The sequence below is a fragment of the Halichoerus grypus genome, chromosome X, assembly GCF_964656455.1.
Source record: "Halichoerus grypus chromosome X, mHalGry1.hap1.1, whole genome shotgun sequence".
In the NCBI taxonomy this organism is placed as follows: domain Eukaryota; kingdom Metazoa; phylum Chordata; class Mammalia; order Carnivora; family Phocidae; genus Halichoerus; species Halichoerus grypus.
The window spans coordinates 125167462-125189608 of NC_135727.1; the positions used below are offsets into that span (position 1 = coordinate 125167462).

At 49.6% G+C, this 22147-nt stretch overlaps 1 protein-coding gene across 3 annotated transcripts in view; it reads right to left on the minus strand.

Annotated features, from left to right (window-relative positions):
* Nucleotides 1-1981: 1981 nt before the first annotated feature.
* The window catches only part of CLCN4 (chloride voltage-gated channel 4), a 63535-nt gene continuing 43369 nt past the window's right edge, over nucleotides 1982-22147 (minus strand). For all 3 annotated transcript variants that reach the window (XM_036068845.2, XM_036068844.2, XM_036068843.2), the window contains 6 exons: nucleotides 22005-22085; nucleotides 20277-20822; nucleotides 18505-18691; nucleotides 16413-16811; nucleotides 9099-9315; nucleotides 1982-2153 (listed from right to left, as the gene is read on the minus strand). In XM_036068845.2, coding sequence (XP_035924738.1) covers nucleotides 2063-2153; nucleotides 9099-9315; nucleotides 16413-16811; nucleotides 18505-18691; nucleotides 20277-20822; nucleotides 22005-22085 — 1521 coding nt within the window. In that variant the 3' untranslated portion in view covers nucleotides 1982-2062. The remainder of the gene's footprint in view (nucleotides 2154-9098; nucleotides 9316-16412; nucleotides 16812-18504; nucleotides 18692-20276; nucleotides 20823-22004; nucleotides 22086-22147) is intronic.

Consider the following 22147-nt stretch of genomic DNA (forward strand, 5'->3'; position numbering starts at 1 on the left):
TTTTTAACCCAGAGAACATGTCAGTACATTTTCTTATACCAACTAGAAGTTTCTAGGTTTTTATTAGGGCTAAGAAATGATGGCTTCTGACTGGCAGTTCTAGGTCAAATCTGACTGAAGGGGTGGGAAACTATAAGCTGAGAAGAGAGTGTCTAGAGGGTTTAGCAAGAAAGAGGGTAAGGAGGACAGGAAGGACGACGACAGGGACACGATGATGGCACCCAATCCAGTGGACAGCATTCCCTCCCCAGGACCAACCCCCCTTCCTTATTAAGAGAATCTAAATCTCATTCAGAGAATAATGTGTCTAGCTAAAAACCTTCCTTCCCACATTCACATGCAGCTAGGGGGAGTCATGTGACAGAATTCTAGCCAACAGATGCAAGCTGAGCATCTCCGGGCAAGTTTCGCTTTCCTGATACGAGCCTTGTTACAGGCCTCTTCCTCCCTCTTCCTGTCTGAGAAGCAGACGTCCTACCTGGCAGCTCAGTAACCACCCTGTGGCTCAGAGGCAATGAGCCAGAGGACAAAGGATGGCAGAAAACAGTACCAAAGGGCATGAATCCTTGATGAGAATACAGAGAGAGCCGAGAGTGCCTGACCCCCGGGTTTCTCATTCAACTCTCCACCGTCTGTTGGATTTTTCCATTATTTGCCACCAAACGCACACCTGCTACGTCAACATCCGGTAACAAGGCTGCAAAGGGTGAGGGCCTCTCAGTGGGCTGGGAAGAGCCAAGACCGACGTGAGGGGCAAAGTGGGAGCAATCATACTCACACAGATCACACCGTGGACCTAAACCACAGCGACGTGCCTTCTCCCAGAAAAGGCCGAAGTCCTGACTAAAGAGATAAATGCACCGTAAGTTCAATACAAAGATGCCCAGTGCTCAAACTGGCTATGATTTAACTCTGCCCTTCTGTGCTCTGCGTACGAGCATGAAAGTGCATGCTTAGACATTAAAGCCGGACGTTTCACATCCTACGGAGAAGATAATGGAACAGATTTAGAATCAATTTAGTATTTCTCTTGCAATCCATTTGGAGGAGTTCCCACTGAGACTTCGTATGCCTCACCCTCTCTGCAGCCATATTTAATAAGATCTGAAAGGGAAAGTAAGTAGTAACACCGGGTGGCCTGTTTTGACCCTCACGTACGCTATTTGGAAATTAAAGCACACTTACGACAAGCTGGCAGCATATAGGATACGGCCCATGGAAAGTGCTGGACTGCTCAATATTTAGGAATGCACGGGCAACAGCAATAAACAGGTGAAGCACATGCAACACGTCTCTGCAACACAACGAGCAGGTGTGTATACCCTCAAAATCAGGAGGAATCCCTTTGTGTGGGAGGAAATACGGGCAGCACTAAACATGCCAAGAGTTCATTATGCAGTCCCAAGATGCTGGTCTTGCACAGAGAAATGATTTCTTCATACTCATCACTGCAGGAGACCCTGGATGTTGGTTCGGAAACTGATGGAGAAGCAAAACGCTAGGCTGAGAACAGGAGCAAGAAATTGGATGGTCATGAGTGAACCAGCTGGCAAAAAACTTTCAGCTTTCACTATGTTCCAATTTAATTTCTCTTGTCTTTTCCAACAAAGTAAGTGCGAATATCTTTAGTCCGATTCAGTAAAATAGCAGCAAAACTTCAGGAACCGATAAATAAAAGATGCTAACGGGCCAATACTCCTTTGCCTTTTTGGACTCAAAGCTTCACAAACATCAGCCTTAAACACAAGGGGCAAACGTTTCTGGACTCAGTTCCGTGTCCTTGGACAAACCACATCGTTTACACCCACCCCCATGCCCCCATGGCAGTTAATAAACTCATTAAGAAACACAGCTGGAAACTCACAAGGGGTTAAAGCTATAAAAGGCCTACTCATTGATGTCTTTTTTTAAAAAAGGTTTCATCCTTCTTCCTTTCCAAACAAAGCTTTTGTTTCCACTGCCCCCAGCGTACAATCGTTCATTAGAATAACAACATATCATTTGTTTATTTCTTTCAAAATGACACAGTTGTGTTTTTCTCAAAATAAATGCCACCTTGTTTCTAATTAAACATGATGGATTCAGGGTCCTGGTTTGCCATCTGGGCCATATGTCTCAAAACATCCTTTTTCGTGATGATGCCAAGAAGTCTCCTGGAGAAGAAACAAAATAGAGAACAGGGGTCAGCTCTGCAATATTGACTCATGCCTGCCCTAACCCCAGGGCTTTTTCCACCTGGATGCACAGTGAGACATCTCCCAGCTTTCCTTGCAGTCGGGTGGGGACAAATGAGTGAGCTCTGGCCAACGGCATGTAGGTGGAGAGGGGAGATGCCCCTCCCGGGTCACCTGCACATTTCCTGACGCTGTCTCTCAGGTGGCAAGCAGAGGCAGAGGAGCCAGTGAAGGACTTTGAGGTCACAGAGGACGGACTTAGCAGCCACCAGATTCAAAGACCTGGGTCCTTGGATGACCATGTGGTGCAGAGCCCACGCCTGCTGAAACCCACACTGGATGTGATGTGGGGGGGAAATGAATCGCTCTTGTGTTAGGGCCACTAAGATGGCAAGCTTGTTAATTACAGCAATAAACCTACGATGACTAATACGCTCTCCTAAATTTCAAGACTATAATCAATTGAGAAAGGGCTTGTGAAAGCCATTGTCGAAACTGGACCACATCACAGAAATTGCAAGTATAAGGTATTTTAAGTAGAAGATAACAACTGGTCCTATTTTAAATCTATCATACTGGACGGGTAAAGTTTGACATTCGTATCTCTGGCCATACACATGAATGACCTCCTCTTCCAAAAGTCCACTGCTTTCAACTTGCAAAAACAAGGCCTCTTCCCAAGGTTCCTTATGTAAGGCCCCTTAGACTACACACTGCACAACCCCAAGGAGCGCCGTGCATGGACACGACAATGTAAAGAGGGCCCTGGAGTGTGTCGAACACACTGGCACAACTGTTCCCAGCAGCCCTTGCCTCAATCTCGATTTTATTAACTACTTAAATGACCACCTGCTGGTACAAATCATGTCCTCTCAGTAAAGTAAAAGGTTTGAAAGAAGGGGATGTGCACAGCTTCTTTGGAGAAAGAAAGTTCCACTGGCCAAACGAGTCTGCAAGATGCTGCTCGTCCTGTCGCCAGCACACCCAAGAAAAAAAAGAATGAGAACTAACCAGTGTCAGGCTAACACTGGTATACTGTGTAGCTATTAACACGAGAGATTTCTACTCTGTATCTGTGTAAAATAATGATATGCCCCCACATCAGAAAACACAATCGTAAAACACTGTGATTTATTTAATTAAAGCCAAAGTAGTCAAAGTCATCTCCTGTGAAACAAAAGGGAATATGAAGAGGGAATGCAAGTATTCGGAGCAGTGTTCGACTCAGTTACTTCTGGTGAAATGGATGCTGGGTAGTGAAACTGTCAGGCTAGAATTCTGACTTCTTTGTCCCTGACCACACTGGACCTTAAGCAACCCTGAAAAAGTGATTGCTTTCTGGTTTTAGTTTGCCCATCTATGACCCTGGGGGAGACAGCGGGCACTACCTGTTCCCCTCTATCTCATGGGAACATCTGCAGGAGAGAGGAAAATCGCAAAAGGGGACTTGAAAAGCATGGATGTCAAAGCGCTGAAAGCCTCACGACTCTATCGTGATGATCCAAAAATCAGGGGGAAATGTACAAAAGCGAGACAGAATTAGCAAATCGACATTCTGTAACCCCCAATATAATAATTAGTGTAGTCAATAATTATCCATGGATTCCAAAACCACTGGGTAAACGGTTGCTGGAAAACAAAAAATTCACCTGGCCTCAAAGGATCCCTCCACAGATTACGTACAGAGAGAAAAATGTCCCTTTACAATGGAGGGCTCTGGCCACCACCCCCTTATCTAAGTGGCAGAGCTTATCACCAACAAAGCTGGGAGAGCTGACATTGTGACATCATCTATGTAAGCATGTCGCCAGAAACCACTTCAACCAAACCAAACCACGGGGAAGCAATCAGATTCAGAATGTGAGACTACTGATCTGGATTCTTAAAAAAAAAAAAAAATCTGTGCATAAATAACAAACAAAAAAAAAAGGCAGGAAACTGTTCTAGATGAAAAACTAAAGGGGCAAAACAACCAAATGCAATGTGTGAACCCTCAAAGAATTCTGGATTGAAATTTGATATGAATTGGATATTGAATGATATATTGGGTCATTGTTAATCTTGTATAGTTACAGTTTAGTGGTGATATAAAATAATTTCGCTAACTCATAGAAGACGTACGCTTGATTCATAGCTGCCAAGGTTTGAATGTCCTTCAGTAGGTGAACAGATACCTAAACTGTGGTCCCTCCAGACAATGGAATATTATTCAGCGCTAAAAAGAAACGTGCTGTCAAGCCATGAAAAGCCATGGAGGAACTTTAAATGTGTATCACTAAGTGAAAGAAGCCAGTCTGAAAAGGCCACATCCAACTCTAGGACATTCTGGAAAAGGCAAAAGTATGGAGACAGTAAAGAGATCAGTGGTTGTCTGGGTCGGAGGGAGGGGAGGAGGGATGAAGAGGTAGAGCACGGAGGATTTTTAGGGCAGAGAAACTACCTGTGCGATACCAGAATGGTGGATGCAGGTCATTCTCCATTTATCAAAACCCACGGAACGTACCACACCAAGGGCGAACCCTAATGTTAACTAGGGACCTGAGTTAGTGTATCAATATCAATTCATCAAAGGCAACAGATAAAACAAATGCAAGATGTTAATAAGGGAAATGGAGGGGACAAGAGAGGGTATACGGGAACCTTGTACTTTATGCTCAATTCTTCTATAAACCCCAAACTGCTCTAAAAAATAGTCTATTAATTAAAGAAAACAAACCCTTGTGGGAGAAAAGTGGCCCCCTGAAAGGAGAGGGGTGCTGGTGCAAAAGGGTAAAACCAGGAACTGCTTTCTGTTCCATCCGTTTAGAGCTACTTGGCTTCAACCGTGTTCATATATTACTTTAAATACATTTCTAAAATTTATCAAAATGCAGTAAGGTTGAAGAGGTCCTGTAAAACAAGACGCTGCTCCACTACACCGGCCAAGTGGAGTCGGGGTCCTGACTTAGCGCAGCAGCCATAACGAAGCACCACGGACTGGGTGGCTTGACCACAGAAATAACCGTTCTCACTGTCCCAGGGACTAGAAGGCCCAGACCAAGGTGCTGGCAGGTTTGGTTTCTCCAGAGGCCGCTCTCCTTGGCTCGCAATCCTCACGTGGCCTTCTCCCTGGGCCCACACATCCCTGTTGCCCGTTGCCTCTTCCTGTCCTTAGGACACCAGTCTGATCAGATCAGGGCCCCAGCCTGAGGACCTCATTTAACTCTAATTACCTCCTTAAAGACCCCATCTCCAAACCCAGTCACGGTGGAGTGTGGGGCTTCAACATATGAATTTGGGGGGACGCAATTCAGTCCACACAGTTGTTCTGCTGCATTTAAAACAAAAAAAAGGACAGTAAAAAGGCGAGCAACGTGTGCCTGTAATACGCCGCTAAGAGAGCTGGGGTCGGAGGAGAAATGGGAGGCAACGTGAGCAGCGGGGTCCATGGAGCAGGGGCAGCTAAGGGACGGTCCTCTGCGGTGGGCGGGGGGGGGGGGGCTCTGCTGCTGGCGATCACCAACTAGCAGACAGACTCTCAACTGACACCACTCTTTTGTCCTTTGCCATTTTCTCCTTGAAAGCCTGGCTCGGGACCTTGCCCTCTAGAACACCTGGGTAACACCATCCAAATCGGATTATGTCCGTGTTCCCTAGTAGATGACGAGCTCCTTGGCTTTATTATTTTTTAGACACCTTTTGAGCCTTCGCCAGGTCTCAGCCAGAGACACCCAGAAAGAGGGTGATGAAGCGAATGTTACTTTGAAAAAGTAGGGCTTATTAGTGTTTGCAAAGCCATGAGGACTCTATCTCACACGCGCACACACATACACACGCGCACACACACACACACACACACACACATACACACACCCCTCCCATATCTGTAAAGTCTGTTGCCTTTCTTTACCCTGGAGCAGTCTGGACGACCTCCTATCTTTTTTTTTTTTTTTTAGATTTTATTTATTTATTGGACGACCTCCTATCTTAAAGCTCTGTAACTATAACACGGGAAAGTCAAGCTGCTCGCAACGCTTCTGGGGAAATACGAATTCAGAGTGCTCTTGGCTTAGAACAATTATTGCAAAAGAGAAAAGCTGAACATCCAGCCGGAAGGAGGCAACATCAAATCCAGCAGAGATCCTTAGTGGCGAGATGTGTCCTATTAAATCAAGTGTCTGAACTTCCGGCCCCTTTGGGTGGCAGTTCAAGTGAATCGAGGGAATGATAAACGGCCAATCTATGACCACAAACATATCCAATTAGAATAGCCGGGCTCTTCTGAGAAGGCCACCCTGTCTAAGTCCTGGGGGCCCACCTAGCAGGCCTGGGGAAAGCTAACTCAACCCCCCCCCGCTTTGCCGGCCGAGAATCTCTGTGGGGAAGATCGCCCCCAAATGCAGGCTTAGCCCCCGGAGGCTCCGCAGACTCGGGGCCTTCAGCGGACAGAGCCTTCTGTGGCTCCCGGCGTGGTTTCACGATGACCTCTGGAGCCCAGGCCCCGAGAAATCCTGCAGACAATGCAGGTCCACAGGACGAGCTGGGGCTCTCACCACGAGCAGGGAAGGCACATGGTGACGGAATACATCAAAAACGCAAGCTGGCTCAAGACATGCCTGCCCTGGCTGAAAGCCCGAGGAGATGAAAGGCCCGCAAACAAGGATCCCCTTGCCAGCAGTTACGTATCAGCATCTGTGTTTGTTTAAAATATGTAGAGCGAGAGAGAGAGTGCGATTTTGTTTTCTCGCAGAACATTCGGAGCCAATTTCGGCACCCTGATCTTCACAGGAAAACCTCATGGGGCTGCGTGAGGTGTGAGCGGGCGTTAAGGGCAGAATTTCCTGCCAGAACTGGAAATTCCAATGATAACTGACATTGGATTATTATTTTAAAGGAAAAGAGAAACTGCTATGCACTTGAGACGCCGCGGGTGATCACAGTGGTATTTATGCCGGGCGCTGGAAATTCAGGTATGTAAATGGGCTAGAGCGTTTGGCAAAGTGGAGTCCCCGACCGGCAGCAGCACCCGGGAGCTTGCTAGAAATACGGATGCGCAGGCCCCTCCCAGACCCGAGGGATCGGTAACTGCAGTGGCCCCAGCACTCTGGGTTTAACCTACAGCTTTAATCCCCTGGGGGAATTCGGCAGCCCACTGAGTGCCTTTAAAAATCACCAGCAGAAGTGATCTCTAGCCCCAAACATGTATTTGTTGCTTACCGATTGTCCCTCCCATGTGCAACACACTCCCCCAGCTGCAGTCAGAGCTGAGGACACCTGTCGTGTGGGCCAGGGGTTCTCTGGGTCAGTGCGCACATTCGGCCCCTTGCACAGCCAGGACAGTAGGAAGGAAGCGAGTGAGTAAGGAGGGCTCACTTGGCTGTTCACGGGCACCTAGTCCACGGTCACTGAGATCCAGAGCGAGTGACCTTCTGGGCCAGTGAGTCTTCGTTGCAATGCGGGCCGTCCCATGCACTGCAGGCTCTCGAATAGCATCCCCGGTCTCTACCCACTAAGTGCCAGGAGCATCCCCTCTCTCCAGCTGGGACATCCAAAATCTTGGGGGGGCAAAATCACCCGGGGTTGAGAACTGCTTGGTTAAACTGGAGCATGGGCTCCGCAGTGTAAACGACGTTGGAGAGTTAAGGCCTCGACACAGTTAGGGTCTCCACAGCCCAGCCCACCTCCTCCCCTCAGCCTGCAGAGGAATACGCTGGGCGGACGACCCTAGCTTCCAGGCTACCCTGACTGAGCCAGTCTCCTCCTCTACCCAAGCCTCCGAAGCCGTGGGATTCGGGGTGCACCTCTGAGCCCAAAGAAGGGCCCCTGGGGCACGGCACCTCTCAGGCCATCACGAACCCTCCATCTTCGCAATGCTAGTTTCCTGGCTTGTGGTAACACAAAGCAAAAGTAATATTGCCTCGGCAGCGACTAAGCCATGGGGGCCACCAGATCTCCCAGCTCTTCGGGAACGGTTGTTCTGAAAACGTGCGGTTGTTCTGAACAGATCGCTGTATTAGGGAACAATCTGAGCAGAATGTGAACTTCCCATTTGCTTATGGGTCATGTCATCCATGAGAAATTCCAGGTGAATGCAGAAAACTGCCCCCAGCTGAACCCAGGGGCACAGGAATACAGTTGACCCTTGAACAACACGGGTTTGAACTGCATGGGTCCACTTACATGCAGAGTTTTCAAAACATACAGGACAGTACCATAAATGTATTGTCTCGTCCTTACGATTTTCTTAATCACATTTCCTCTGGCTTCCTTACTGTACGAACACAGTATACAATACACTTTCAGACAAAATGTGTGTTCATCCACCGTTCGTGGTATCGGTAGGGCTTTGGTCCACAGCAGGCTACCAGTAGTGAGGTTTTGGGGGAGTCAAAAGTTCCGTGTGATTTCTGACGGCTCGGGACACTGGCGCCCCCAGCCCAGGGCGCCCCGGGTTCCACCGGACGCAGCTCGCAAGCTGCAGCCCTCACGGCACCCACTTCTACAAAAAACGTCGGCACTTCTTCAAGGTACAGTGATTATTTATCGCAGCATTTACACAGCTCTTAACCATTCACCGTGCCCAGGCTGTCCTCCGTGTTCTGTCAGGTGCGCCCGGGGAGCGCGCCCTCGTCTTCTCACCAGCCTGTGCCCTTCGCTGCCCGCGTCTGCGTGGCGCCGGGACGGGGGGGCTTGCCCAGATCCCGTGAGAGCACGACAGGCTGTCCCTTCTCCCCGAGCCAAGTGCCACCCGGGGCGGGGGCGGGGGCCGCAGAAAAGCAGCCCAAATCCTTCTCCTTTGGCTCCTCCCCTTTTTGACTCAACCCTCAGCCTCGGGCCGCCAGCAGCCCCACCGGGAGGTTTCTCCCGCCTTCCCGCGAGGCCCCCGGGGACAGAGACCGTGACCCATTCATCTTGTTCTCCGCGGAGTCCGGCCAGAGCACTCACCCACTCCGTGTCACCAAGCACTGCCGGAGCCCCAGCTTCCGGAAGATGTCCACCACCGTCTCCATGGGGGTGTGGTCCGTGACCGTGAACGGGCTGAGGTTGAGGACGCGCCGCAGCTTCAGGGGGTGCGGGCTGTTGGCCGGCAGCTCAGGGGGCTCCTCCGTGAAGTACATGATGGAATTGCTCACGATGCCCTCCTGCCTCTGTCTGGCGTTCTCTAGAATGGGTGAGCAGAACGGTAAGCCACACAGAGGCCCTTGCTTAGCAACTCCCTCCAGCCCACACCCACAGGAATATACGTTTTCCCTCTATCCGCATCCTAGAATCCCACAGAGAAGGGGTTCAGAGGGCAAATGCCACGTTCTTAATGAAGGGCTTCAGCCAAACATCTGTGAAATTGGCATCTCTCTTAAGCTAATGCCGTGCGAGGGTCCCCCTGCTGTGACCCAATCGTTCATTGCCAAAGTCTTGACAAGTGGGTCTGAGCAGGGTGACTTCTTTGAGAGAATTTACTGCCTCCTCCTGGGCTCTGGGGCACCCAGAAGGCCCAGGGCCCTCTACTCTTGCTTTCCTAACACTCGCTCACCTCATCATGGGCTCAAGTAGGACAGGACAAGAAACCTCACTTAGCTGCCCAACGACCTCAGTAAGTTGTTTTTCCTTTTCTTTTCTTTTCTTTTTTTTTTTTTTAACAAACTAACCTTTAACTGGCCCAAATGGCATTATGAATCCTGAAAGGAACAAAAACCAATAGGACCATCGCAGGCTCACAGCCCAGAAATGCAGCTTAATCCCAAATATGACCCTTGGGACCAAAGAAATAACTCCAGAAAAGCCACATTCCCCCCACCTCTTGGATCTCCTCTCTTAAAAATGGACCATTTTGTGGATTCCTCAAAGAAAGATAGTAAAACTGTTATGGTAACAATTAGCCTCTTTCTATCTGTAGGCAAGGACATGCAAAAGAAGCCGAAGAAAAGTAGGGTAACAGGAACTCATTAGAAATACAGCTTTATGCAGTACTAGAAACCCAGGCTATTTTAAGTCACACATGAAATAAATCCATCGGTCTCAAGATATTTCTCCAAGGCGATTTTCCTTCTGTTGGAATTTTAATCTTTCTTTTGGTTCATGGGAAAAGGTTAGGAAAAATGTACAGTGAGGCTTGCCTTAAAATGGATCCTGGTTTCTATAATACATTTCTTGCCTTCTCAAAGACTACTATTCACCGATATTGTTCTTTGAAAAATAAAAATCTAACTGCCTGCTCTAAGGCCGTTTATTGCAATAGAGTACTCTAATGGAAAACTGGCAGCATTCGGGGTCAGGCTGAGTTTGAAAAAGGGTCTCTGTTTAAAAGAGGAACAGTGGGCCCGCTGGGCAAATGCCGGCACATTATGTGGGTCAGGTTAAATGTAGTTACATCAAATGGGATAGGATTCAACCACAAATACCAGATGACGCTGAGGCACAACATGTTTTCAAGTGTGGATGCTATGTGATGCACACCGCACACTTCTCTCCTAAATCAAGATAGTTCCGGCCCAGAGCACCGAGGCGAGGAGGCAACCATCAACACGTACTTAGGCGCTGCTCCTTCTCGCAGACCGAGAATTCTCTAACAGCCCCATGTGACAGGAACCCATCTATTTCAACAATGAGGTCGACTGGATCAAGGATCAGTCTTCATCAGGACTGGATCAAGCCACAAACCTCAATCAAGAACTGAACACATGATTTGCTGAACCCCTCCTAAAACCAAATACAACTGAGTAAACTGTCGATCCACTTGCCGAAATAAATAACCACCGTCTAGTTCCTCTGAGTCTCCTGATTGGGTGAGAAGCCCTGAATCTACCAGCAGCTAGTTCAGCGATTCCCTGCTCCCCAGTACGCTTCCAGGGCCTGGACAACGCCTAGTATGGAGTACGCACCCAACAGCTATTGGCCATCTGCATGCATCAAGCAACAGGGGAAGGAATGAGTAGTTCTACTAAACGTCAGCGGACTTGGTTCTGCCTGCCGTGTGGAACAGAACCTATTTCACATAGGAGACACCGCGAAGGGAAGCCCACGAGCTGTTCACTGCCGCAAAGAATCGAAGGCCCCAGCTCGGCTCAGAGCCAGAGATGTGGGCCATGTTCCTTGCTACTCCAAGAGTGGCAACTGCAGCTCTCTCTGGAAGGGCTCTGCCAGGCCTCTTTGGAACTCTACTATCAAGACTTATCTGAACGCTCCCAACGGTGGGAGCGGGGGTGCTACATACAGGCCAAAAGCTGACTAATGGAAGAACCAGCAAGAAAGCTTTTTGCCTCTCTCTGCTAGGGTCAAACATCTACTCCCGGTTTGGACAGGGAATCTCCATCGGTCACCACAATGCCTGCGACAAACTACAGCATGTATGCTCACAGAGAGCAGAGCCTGGCTCCTGCCCCGACCCCCCCACCCCGTCCTCCCAGCGACTAGAACAGTGCCAGCACACGGCGGGTGCACAAGAAATAGTTCCTGTAGGAAAGCTTAAGCCGACTCCCCACCCTGGGGATGATCCAGCGCTACAAGAGTGTAGACTCCCAGACCCGAGGGACTCAGGGAAGCCTGTGTTGGAAAAGAAACCCCCCCAAAACGCCCAGTGTTTACATAAGTAGAAGACCCAAAAGATAAGAAGGAAATGCACCAAATATTAACCATGGCCTTCTATGCTGTTGGGAAAGTGGGTGCCTTTTTTAATTTTCCCTTTTGCTTCTGATTTCCCCAATATTCTATGAATATGTATTGCTTTTAAAAAACGGGGGCGCCTGGGTGGCTCAGTTGGTTGGGCGACTGCCTTCGGCTCAGGTCATGATCCTGGAGTCCCTGGATCGAGTCCCGCATCGGGCTCCCTGCTCGGCAGGGAGTCTGCTTCTCCCTCTGACCCTCCCCCCTCTCATGTGCTTGCTCTCTCATTCTCTCTCTCTCAAATAAATAAATAAATAAAATCTTTAAAAAAAAACAAAAAAACAAAAAAAAAACGGGGGCGCCTGGGTGGCTCAGTCAGCTAAGCGTCTGCCTTCAGCTCAGGTCATGATCTCAGGGTCCTGGGGTCGAGCCGCACGTGGAGCTCAGAGCTCAGCGCTCAGCAGGGACTCTGCTTCTCCCTCGCCCTCTGCCCCTCCCTCTGCTTGTGCTCTCTCTCTGTGTCTCTCTCAAATGAATAAATAAAATCTTCAAAACAAGGAGACAGGAGGATGGGTTAGCCCGGTGATGGACATTAAAGAGGGCACGTTCTGCATGGAGCACTGGGTGTTATACGCAAACAATGAATCATGGAACACTACATCAGAAACTAATGACGTACTGTATGGTGACTAACATAATAATAAAAAAATTAAAAAAATAAAACAAGCAAACAAATAAGAATGTAATAAACTTCATTTTTAATTGTTTTAAAGGTCAGTTAAGCTGTTCTTAAATACAGGAGGTTTGTTATCTATTGTACCAGAACTAGCATCAGTGGCCCCAGCTCCTGAAAAATGAGGTACATTTTGTGAGTACCCGCTAAGGTACCTTCCGCTTTCTGGTGGAAATACGATGGCAACGCCAAGCACAGAGAGGGGAATTAAGAGTGCTGGTAAAGTAAATTTCACAAACTATGACAGACCAAGAAATTTTAAGGCCGGAAATAATCACATATTCAGGAAGCTATTCCCATGGCTTTTAGAGCAACGGTTCTCAACCGGGAGCAATGTTGCCCTGACCCTCAGGGGACATTTGGAAACTTCTGGAGCCATATCTGGTTGTCATACCTGGGACATGGTGCTGCTTAGTAGCACCTAGTGGTCAGAGACCACATCCTACGGTGCACAGGACAGCCCCCACGGGAAAGAATGATCTGGCCCCAAATGTCAAGAGTGTTAAGGATGAGAAGCTCTACTTTGGAGTCATCACATTTTTAGAGAGAGAATACTCTATCATCCTGTTCATCAAAAATGCTTCCATGTAACAGATGTCATTAACTAAAAATGTTAAAGTGGAAAACTGAAAGTAACTGTAGTGGTGGTCAGTACAAAGAAGACGTGATAAAAATAAAATAAAAACTATTTAGAAGAACAACTAGATGATTTTATGGTAAGTTACAGTTTACTGCAGCACAGAAAAGTCCCTCTGTGCGTGTGTTTCAAGCCCCAGCAGAAAGCAGCAGACGACACCACTATTCTCCGTGGCCTATTCCAATCATGAACAGCCCTCCCAGGAAGAAACCGCTTTATCCCTAAATAGCCCTTCCAACAGATCTGACACTTTGTTCAGTTCTGGACGCAGATCCCTTTCTGCAAGTAAGCATCTTCCACATGCTGGAGAACCATCATTAAATCATCCACCAGACGAAAAAAATGAGGGTTCCCTTAACTCCTGCCTGTGACTCTAACTTTCCATCCCTTTAATCATCTTTGCGGCTTCCCGCTGAGTCCTCTCTGAACCGCTCCTCACCTAATTGCAGAATTCAAGACTAGAAGAGTCTGAGCCCTGCTGAGCACAGAAAGAGCCTCATATTTGCAAACAGCACCGAGAGGCAAAGTCCCATTTACCGGGAATTTGCACATGGGTCACACGTGGCCCCATGTGTCAGAATGTGATGGGGAAGCGTGCCGCACGTCCTAGGTGGGGTAACCGCTCCCTAACAAGGACATCGGCTACGGTCTGGTATTCCAGAGGTGGTTGGAAAATAACAAAACATTTTCAGCTTCACGTGAGCAGTTGCTACAATTTTTTTTTATTTTAGATTTTATTTATTTATTTGAGAGAGAGAGAGCACAAGGAGGAGGAAGGGGCAGAGGGAGAAGCAGATTCCCCGCTGAGCAGGGAGCCCGACGCAGGACTCAATCCCAGGACCCCAAGATCATGACCTGAGCCGGAAGGCAGACACTTAACCGACTGAGCCACCCAGGTGCCCCAGTTGCTACAATTTTAACATGATGTGTAAGAAAACCCCCTATTTGCCTCATTTACCATTCTTATTCAAATTATCTTGGTTCTACCTATCTATAATCTTTGCTCCTAATTCCCCTGAAAATGAAACTGGCATGAGACAGTCACCAGATAAATGCTAAAGTCATATTTCTATATTCATGAAAGGCCCCATAATTCTGCAAATACAGGTCACAAATTTCTCCACCAGGGTACCGGGACTCTGCTATTTCCATAGATCAGGGAAACCGCTTTTCTGACTGCTTAGAGTGAAACACTCCTTGTCTTTCCACAAACCGCGTAAACAGCAGCTTCTATACTTCCATCAGCCTGATGGAAAGCATATAGGTGTTATTTACACGGCACGTGGCCTCTTCAGACATCCCAGACACAGCTTCTAAGAGCGCGCTCCGTCGGCAAGCTTAAATTTCTTCACAAACCGGCTGATGACAATTACTGCTTCCCACTTGATTACAGTAATGGGTTTCAGCAAAATTAGTTAAGCTGTCTCTTAGCAGGTGTGCCCGGAGCTGCACAATAGGTAACGGATCCAGTGATGTTACTTTAGTTTTTAAATTTCAGCTTTTGCTTAGAAGACTTTAGGGACTGCATACATTTTTCAAGGCTGCTGATTACATTATTTTAAAACAAATCCAACCCTGCTCACACAACTTAAAACAAACCTCATTATTTATAAGGCAATATTTATGCCCAAAGGCACTTATCTGGTAAGCGACAGGACCTATAATAAAGACAAGCATCACTGAACACATACGCACAAACGTGCTATCGGGTCTAAAATACAAACCCAGTGGGCGCCTGGGTGGCTCAGTTGGTTAAGCCACTGCCTTCGGCTCAGGTCGTGATCCTGGAGTCCCGGGATCGAGTCCCGCATCGGGCTCCCTGCTCAGCGGGGAGCCTGCTTTGCCCTCTGACCCTCCCCCCTCTCATGCTCTCTCTCTCTATCTCATTCTCTCTCTCAAATAAATAAATAAAATCTTTAAAAAAAAAAAAAAAATACAAACCCAGTTGTTGCTTTGGGGGAGGTAAATACGTTTGAGCAACAAACTAAAATTAGAGGATACGGCTTACCCCAACTTTTTTTTTTATTATCCGAACTTATTTTTATAAAGCCTTTGATGAAGATACTTTAAAGATATTTGAAAAGCTATTTAACATCCCAAAGAGATTTTGGAAATTGAGAGGGCGCCTCAGAAATAGTGAACCAAGGGCAGGGATAAGCAAAGGGTCGTCTGGTGAAGGTGTGTTCCCAGTAGGGCGTGCGGCAATCCTACCCGGGCTAGTCCCACCCCAGCAAACTTCTTAAACACCCTGGAAGGCGACATACGTGGTAAAGTCATCAAGCGTCCACACGAGCCATGTCGTGGGCCCCAGCCGGCCGTGAGATGCCGGGATGGGGCGATCGCGGCAGCAGGCGGGCTGAGCGGGACGGCACCCCAGGGCGGGGGGCTCTGCTGGTCCCTGCCGCCTCATGAGCACCGGGGGGACTCCACCCCGAGGGGGTCTCCGAGGCTCGCTGTCCTTCTTCCTAGGTCTCCACGTGGCTCACACCCAGGCCTTTATCTTGGGACTCCTACCTCCCACCTCCCTTGCAGTGCAGGCATCCCTAGGCTGCGGAGCTGGCAGCCTTGCTTCTCTGAGCCACTGTCCTGGGCACACCGCACCCGGGCATCACCCGCCCGCTCCTCTCCTGACTCAACAGCCTGCCCCTCGGTCCCGCCGCTTCCAGCTGGCACACCGGGGGGAAAAGTGTCACACAGAATGGACCCGTGGGCCTCTGAGTACTGAGTGGGACATAACGCCGCCAAGCAAGTGAAGGGCTTGTGCGGTGCCCAGGGAGGCGGCTGGGATGAAGAACTCACCCTCGACGTCGGGAAGCCTGCCTGAAAGTCTATCCCTGAGAGCAGCTCGCCGGGGCCAGTCCGGGCTCTCCCGCCTCCATCCTTCCCAGCTTCACCTGACAATTCCCTAAAAAGGCAGCAGCGGCGGCGGGCCACCTAGCGGGGGCGGGCCCCAGAGGCCGCATGCAAACGCCGCAGTCACTTTCCAGCCAAGCGGGTCTCTCCCTAGACATCGTTCCTCACAGCGGCGCCTGGGGACCGGCAGCAGCAGCAGCATTAACCGGGAGCTTGGGAGAAATGCGGTCTCCCCCGCACCCCCCCAAACCTACTGAGCCAGAATCCGCATTTTAACCAGATCCCCAGGGGCTAGGAATATGCGCGAGAAAGCGTGAGAGCACCAGCTTAAAGCCCTCGGACCTTGGCAGTCTCTCTAACTTCTTTGGGAATTCAGTGGGGACAAAGGCGGCCACTGGCCTCTTAGGACAGCATGAACGTCCCCCTCTCTACTCACTTATTGCGAGAATCAGTTCCCTCCTCTGGGCAAACCCAATGAGGCGCTCGGAGTCCCTGGAGACCACCACAGGAAAGCCGTTGTAGTCGGTCTCCTTGATGAGCGTCTCGACGTCCTCCACGGTCATGCTGTCCTGGGTGAGCACGGACAGAGGCGGCTCGCCCCGCCGTGGCCGCATGACGTCGGTGGCCAGCGTGCGGTGGGTGAACTCATCCTTCACGTCCAGAAACGGGTACCCGTTTAAGTGGATATGAGCCTCGTAGATGCCTTCTTTCCCAAAGGCATCGGCCACCCACTTGCTGGTCACGGCTGCCGCCATCAGGGGCACGATGTACTCCAGACCACCCGTTAATTCAAACATGATGACCACCAATGACACCGTCATCCGGGTAACTCCACCTGCAACCGAAGACAGGAATACAATTCTGAAACTCAACTCCAGACCCTCAAATGGGCCTGAACTGTGGAAATGGACAAGCTGGCTCTAAATTCTCCAGACACCTGTTCGGAACAGACGGTCCTACATGTTGCCCATGGCAGACCTCTGGAACGCTGGCCGGGCTCTGCTGAATGCAGCCTTACCCCAGGGGCCGTAAGTCACATCTGACTGGGGGGCTCTTCTTCAGTGAGAAGACAACTGGGTTGTCTCTTCACCCAAGACCACAGGCCTGGCCTTTTGGTGAGTGGATCCTACGTGGGCTATGCAGGTTTCCCACACAGCATTGTGGCTCTGTTCCAGAACCCCGTAAGCTGGGAAACTACAGAGGTGCTTAGTGGTTATGGACAGGAGAGGGACCCAACTTTGTGTCCCTTGTTATTTAGAAGAAGAATCCATACCAACTCGTACTAGTCTTCCAATGAGCTTAACTGGAGTTTCTCGATCTCGGCACTAGGAACAATCGGGGCTGGATCATTCTTCGACGTGGAGGCTGTTCTGTGCACTACAGGATGTTTAGCAGCACCCCTGGCCACCACCCACTAGATGCCGTAGCACCACCCCCACAGGTGTGACAACCACAAATGTCTCCTCCATTGTCCAGTGTTCCTGAGAGGCACAACTGCCCCCCGTTGAAACCGCTGTTCTGGATGGCCCAGCGGCAAGATGGTGGAGACTCCATCATCACCCGGGGCCCTGAATGACTGACTGGAGAAAAGCTCTCTACTAACTTACATTACACACACACACACACACACACACACACGCACACACGCACACACGCACAGAGCCAATTCTCATTATTCATGGTACTTGTGATCTACAAAGTTGCCACAAACACTGAATGAGCAAATACTGAATCACTGCCCTGGGGGAAACACAAGGTTAGGTTCCTGCGAGCTTCTGCTCACAACATGTTGGTCACCCAATCAATACAGAACCTTATTTCATGTGTATTTCTGTTTAAAGACACCTTATTTAATACATGTAGATGATTCATTAACGTGGAACTCACAGCCAACAGCACTGTAACTCCTGCCTGAGAAGACTTCTCCAACACACTTATTTTCTCCGTAAGACACATCCCAGCCTTCTTGTGCTTAGGATCCCCAGACAGACTTTAGCACTATGGTTGGGGGCCATTTAAAACAACAAAATCATTCACAAAATGCCAAAAAAACATGACACTAACTAGACCACGAAAAGGATACTTGTGTAGAGTACCCGTGCCGAAACAAGAGTGGGCCTTCACACCTCATTCACCCGGAGCTGGGAACATACGCACTAGACACCTCACATTTTCCACTGCTCTTGTGCATGTCCGAGGATGACAGCCAACGCCCCACGAGTATTGACTTAGGGGTCACCAACACATTTTAGCACGTAGGCAAATCCCCAAATATGGGCTCCGTGAATAATGAGAGCCGACCGCATATGATGAGCAAGCTCTAAGCCCTGGTGTGTTAAGCCACTGAGATTTAGCGCCTTACCTGCGACAGCAACACAACCTGGCCTATCCTGAGAATGCCAGCACTCGAGCCCATGTCCTCCTTCTCACCGGTGCCCGAAGCCAGCGCGGCCTGGTGACGACGCTTGGCCTAGCTCAGCTTTCCTTGCGGCCCGGCCCGCCCCAGCCCGGCCCACCCGTGCCTGTACCTAGGCAGGCCGCAGCTCCCACCATGGCATAAAGTCCGGGGGTGACACAGTCTGCTCCGGGCCTGCACCAGTTCCTGAAGACGATCCAGTCATGGTGATGGTAAGCGAGCTGCTCCACGCCGATCCCCACCATCCTGCCCGCCATGGCTCCCACGGCCATGCTGGGGATGAAGAGGCCTGAGGGGATCTGCGGGGGCACACAGGGAAGAGAAGTATTAGGGAAGGTCTGTATGCCCGCTTGCCCGCTTCCCCGCTCCTGGTGAGCAGTCGTCCCCCCGGCAACACGCTTGCCCTGTGCTTGTCTTCAGAGGAGGCGCAACGCTTCCAAACAGAGGTCCGCGGGGATAAAGCGGGACAAGTGGCTTCACCCGTTTAGTCAGTCCTAGCTACTGTGACTTGGACAGAATGCAGTTTTACACTTTCGTTTCCTCTCCTTCAAGAGCGGGCCTGGTTCTCCTGCTGGGGATTAAAGAATGAGAAGCCCCACTGCAAATAACATTTGAAGTGTACTCACCACTTTCTCCCCTTGCGCATCATTCACATTAGCTTTTAAAATTAAATGTCAAGCCGCAGCATGAGAATGGAAAAGAAAGGCGTGCGACTGTTCACAAGTCAAACCAAGCAGCTCGGTGCCGCTGCCCAGCACCTTCGGAAGCTTCTCACGGGCTCACTGTCCCAGTGAGGATACAGTGGCCCGACACCTGCCAGAGAGACAGGGGCCGTTCCCTCTTCCTAACGAACTACTTTCCAAGAAGTATTCTGAATATTTTCACGCCCGGTGAAAGGCAGCAAAGAACTAGACTATGTAAACTAGAAGATCTTGGTGGCAGTGTGTATCACATTTTGTGGTGTGGAAATGAACTTTCGTTTATCTAGTGATCGGACGTGGGCTAGAGAACGTGCCTGACTCTCCATGTTCATGGACACTGCAAGTGATCCCCAATCCTGCCTGGGAGTTGCCCAAGATGGTCATCGAGCTGAGGATGGAAGTGGATTTAGAACCAAATTCCAGGTAAGTTTGGATCCTCGAGGATGATTTCTAGACTTTGGGATGTTCCTGAAGAAGAAACTTCCTGAGTGCCCCCCCCACCCCCGATTCCTAGTCATTTAACTCCCTGTAACTGCAAAGTAAACTTCTCCCAGCAGGCACCAGAAGAGGCTGCTAGCATCTTCCTCAGACACACAAATAATCCCTTTGCTCGGAGACGGCAGATCGGAGACAGTTGGCTGTTTAATAAAGTCCACCCACCCCTGCTCCTAAGGCAAAAATTCAGGTTTGTGTTTGACCATTACACACTCAAGTACACAGCTTCTTAGCCTTTTTAAAATGAAACAAATCATAAAAGTCCCGCACAAAAAGCAACAGTAGGGGAACACTACAGGGGTTCTGCAGGGTTTGAATTGTTCTGCTTCGGCTCCTGGGTGCTCATTACACAAGCGTGCGTTTTATGAAAATTCCTCAAGCTACACACAGCTCTGTGTGGATGACATATTCTGAGCCTTCGCTTCTTCACTTGTAAAGTGATTACAATCTAGTTCTCAGGCGTGTTGCTTATCAAAAGCATTGCTTCTTGGTGATTAAAAAGAATGTCAAGTGCCTGGCACTTGAAAACGGTCAGTAAGGGTCAGTTGTTCCCCCCCCAACCCCGGTCACCATTTTACCCTGGCGCGGAGGAGGAGATGAACTGCCCCCCACCCCCGTCACCATTTTATCCTGGCCAGGAGGAGATGAACTGTCCCCCTGCCCCACCCCCTCCTTCCCCTTCACTGACCTTCATGCCAAACGTAAAGATGGTAATGACGATTTTGAAGATCAGCGCCAGGGCCAGCTGCCACATGGCCGTGTAAACCCCGACGCCGGCCGGCCGGTCCGGGATGTCATCCACAGGCCGGGTCATGTTGGGGTCATTGATGTAGTCACAGAGCTGGGAGGACTCGAGGGCGCCGCAGTCATTGAACAACTCGGAAATGAGCTCGCTCGTGCTCTGGCGCGTGTAGGGGTTGGGGTAGGCGCTGATGGCGGTGATGGCGGTCACCACGATGACCTCCAGCACCGGGTACTTGCCCAGCTTGGTGGTTTTGCGCCTCCTGCACCACGCGATGTTGCAGCGGATGAAGAGGGTTCCCCACAAGCCTCCGAAGACCCCAAGCAGGATGAACGGGAAGAGCTCGGCCATGTACCAGGGCGTGTGGTATTCCACGTAAAAGAGAACGAGACGGCTGTTCCCAAAGGGATTGATGGATCGCAGCGTGAAGGCTGCCACCAGGGCCGCGAAAAAGGACCTCCACAAGGTCTTCAAGGGAAAGTAGTAACTGACCTGGGACGAACAAGGAGAAAATGAGACTGGCCGAAGAAAGGGCTGCCCTGAGCCCCCAGCCCCTGATCGGCAGCCACCCAGTGGGACAGTCACACGGACCAAAGATGGGCAGTACTGACTTCCTCAGGCTAGGGTTCATTATCACTAAGAGGCACCAACGAAGTATTTAAAGGACTCAGTGTCTAAAAGTGGAACAGATACTAGTCAAGATGTGTCTGAGCTATTTTTTAAGAGAAATGAAAATACTTCATCCTAATTCTGTTTATGTCACAAAGACCCTCTTAAAATCAAATAAACCTCTGGATCTGATTCTACAGACAACGGAATAGGTCAAGGGTTGGAAAACCCTGGCCCAGCAAATGTATTTGTATGGCCCATGAGTTAAGAATGGATTTTTACGTTTTTAAATGCTGGGGGTCAAAAAGAAATATTTTGTAATATTCAACATATTCAAAAGAAAAGCAATATTTTGGGATGCCTGGATGGCTCAGTCGATTGGGCATCTGCCTTTGGCTCAGGTCATGATCCCAGGGTCCTGGGATCGAGTCCCGCATCGGGCTCCCTGCTCAGCGGGAAGCCTGCTTCTCCCTCTCCCACTCCCCCTGCTTGTGTTCCCTCTCTCGCTCTGTCTCTCTCTGTCGAATACATAAAATCTTTAAAAAAAAAAGAAAAGCAATATTTTGTGACATGTGAAAATTATATAAGATGCACACTCCAGCATCCACAAGGAAAGTTTTATTGGAATGGGGCCATGCCCACTCATGTGAGTGTTGTGTGTGGCGGCTTTCCCACTATAATGACAAAGCTGAGTAGTTCCAACCAAGACCGGAAGACCCACAGAGCCTAGAATATTTACTCTCTGGCCCTTTGCAGAGAACATTTGCTGACCCCTGGAATAGATCCATTCGGGTTGCCAAAAACAGAAATGCCTCATTAAGTTAGGAGAAAGAGAGACTGCAAAATTAAAAAAAAAAAAATTGGCAATTTTTAAAATAATACTTGAAAACATATTTAACAGCAAAAACTGTGGCTTCTTAATGAGCTGTAGGAATCTTGTCAATACTCCTTCGAATGCAGTCCTCAAAGGGCTGGAGATGGAGGTCTCCCGCTGTGCTAGCCATCGACATGTTCCTCAGCCCCCGGAACCACGAATCCGTCCCCCCACCCGCCACCCCTCCTCACCTCCTCAAGACTGAAGAGCACACCCCCGATCGGAGCCCCAAAGGCCACGGAGACTCCGGCAGCGGCGGCGGCGGAGAGCACCTGCGAGGCAAAGAGCTATGTGTAAGCCCCCAGCCCTGCCATGCAAACCTGCGATGCAGGTG